Below are 1,769 nucleotides of genomic sequence, written 5' to 3'. Positions count from 1 at the left end.
AAATCCCTACTTACAGGCTTACTGCCCAGCTGCACAAACGCACACAAATTACAAGACAGTTTTCCCTTTTCATTGTCATTTTATTTCAAATCCATGTCTCCCGCTGATAATACCCCCCAATATGGTGACAACAGACACACACACACACACACACACACACACACACACACACACACACACACACACACACACACACACACACACACACACACACACACACACACACACACACACACACACACACACACACACACACACACACACACACACACACACACACACACACACACACACACACTCAGAGCAGTGTTCTGTCCTTGATTGCTGCTAGCTGTCATGTCCACTTCCCTGCCAGTCCCACAAGGTCAGAGAGCAGAGGCTGGACTGTGCTGCAGTGGACAACCTGCTCACGGATGGGGACGGAGGAAGCAGGAAGCTTAATCCTCGCGTGCTGCGTCCACTCCCATAGCGGTCATCCCCAGCCTGGCCTCCATTCACCCAACACACGCAGGACACGGAGTCCGAGGAGCACAGGGAAGACGGCTTTCCCTTTGACTCAAGTAGGGTCTCTCTCTCTCTCGTCCTTGGTAATCTCTCTCTCCCTCTCTCCCTCTCTCCCTGGCACTCTCTCCGTAGTATTAAGTTATATAAGGGCTGTCAGTGGGGTGTCTTAATGAGAGTTGGTCTGGCTTTAATACTGACAGTGTGTGTAGAATTGCACACTGCCTTCCCTCCTCTCTGCGGCTCTTTCCTTTCATTTGAACTGCTGGTGCGCACACACACACACGTCTCAGCAGTGCACACACACACACCTGAGTGTGTGGGATGACGTGCGCGCATCCTGAGCTGTCTGTCTGTCTGTCCGGCCATCTGTCTACCTGCCTTCCTCTCTCTCAGTCTCCCTCAGGGGTTCAGATCAAGGGAGATGCAAGAAAGGAGGCTTTCACACATGCGCACGCACACACACACACACACACACACACACATACACACATCCTCCTGTCTCTTTCTCACTTCAGCAGGGAAAATGATCATCATTTGACCATCCATTAAGAGCATCCCATTTGATGGCAGTACGGATTGAAAAAGCTCTCTCACTGGGCTGCTGCTTCCCTCTGTTCACAGTTCCATTCTCCATTCTCCTCAGGAGGGAGGACGCGCTGGAGATCAATACTTCTGTGAGACATGAACACATTTGTAGTGTTTTGTTTTTAGAACAGTTGCTGAATAATAGATGGCTCCTCTGACAGACTGGGCAATTTGAGAGAAACCACACACACTCACACAGCGCCCACACACACAGACACAGACACACAGACAGACACACATACACACACACACACACACACACACACACACACAGAGGCTCATCTAAGAGGGTGTATTTCCCAAGCTGGACGACAACAGAACAGCCAGAGCTGGTGCCAAATGGAGATTTCCGCTGAAACCATCAGCCAATCAGCCAACTGATTCCAGCGTGGAGACAGATGGAGCACATCCAGATGCACACGTGGGAGGGGTCAATGTGACGGGGTGGAGAGGGAGAGGGAGGGAGAGCCTCGGGTCAGACAGGCCTCCCAGGCAGGCACAACCATTTAGAACACAGCGCAATCCCACACACCACATACCAGTCTCCTATATCACAGCTCTAGGAGCTAGGGGTGTCAAGGCACACAACTTCATACCCAGCTGTTTAGGTACAGGTCCTTAGGCTCAATACAGATGGGTACAGAGTGTGCTGAATGCAGTCTTCAACCGTAATCAACAGG

At 51.2% G+C, this 1,769-nt stretch overlaps 1 protein-coding gene across 1 annotated transcript in view; it reads right to left on the bottom strand.

Moving 5' to 3' along the window:
* LOC134059197 (receptor-type tyrosine-protein phosphatase delta-like) overlaps positions 1-1,138 on the bottom strand; it is a 38,347-nt gene extending 37,209 nt beyond the window's left edge. Inside the window, exon 1 of the mRNA XM_062515668.1 lies at positions 1,099-1,138. Within this exon, the coding sequence (XP_062371652.1) occupies positions 1,099-1,138 (40 nt within the window). The remainder of the gene's footprint in view (positions 1-1,098) is intronic.
* Positions 1,139-1,769: the final 631 nt, after the last annotated feature.

Source organism: Sardina pilchardus, chromosome 2 (genome assembly GCF_963854185.1).
Source record: "Sardina pilchardus chromosome 2, fSarPil1.1, whole genome shotgun sequence".
Taxonomy (NCBI): Eukaryota; Metazoa; Chordata; class Actinopteri; order Clupeiformes; family Clupeidae; genus Sardina; species Sardina pilchardus.
Note: the sequence above shows the minus strand (reverse complement) of the source record. Positions and strands in the feature narration are given on the sequence as shown.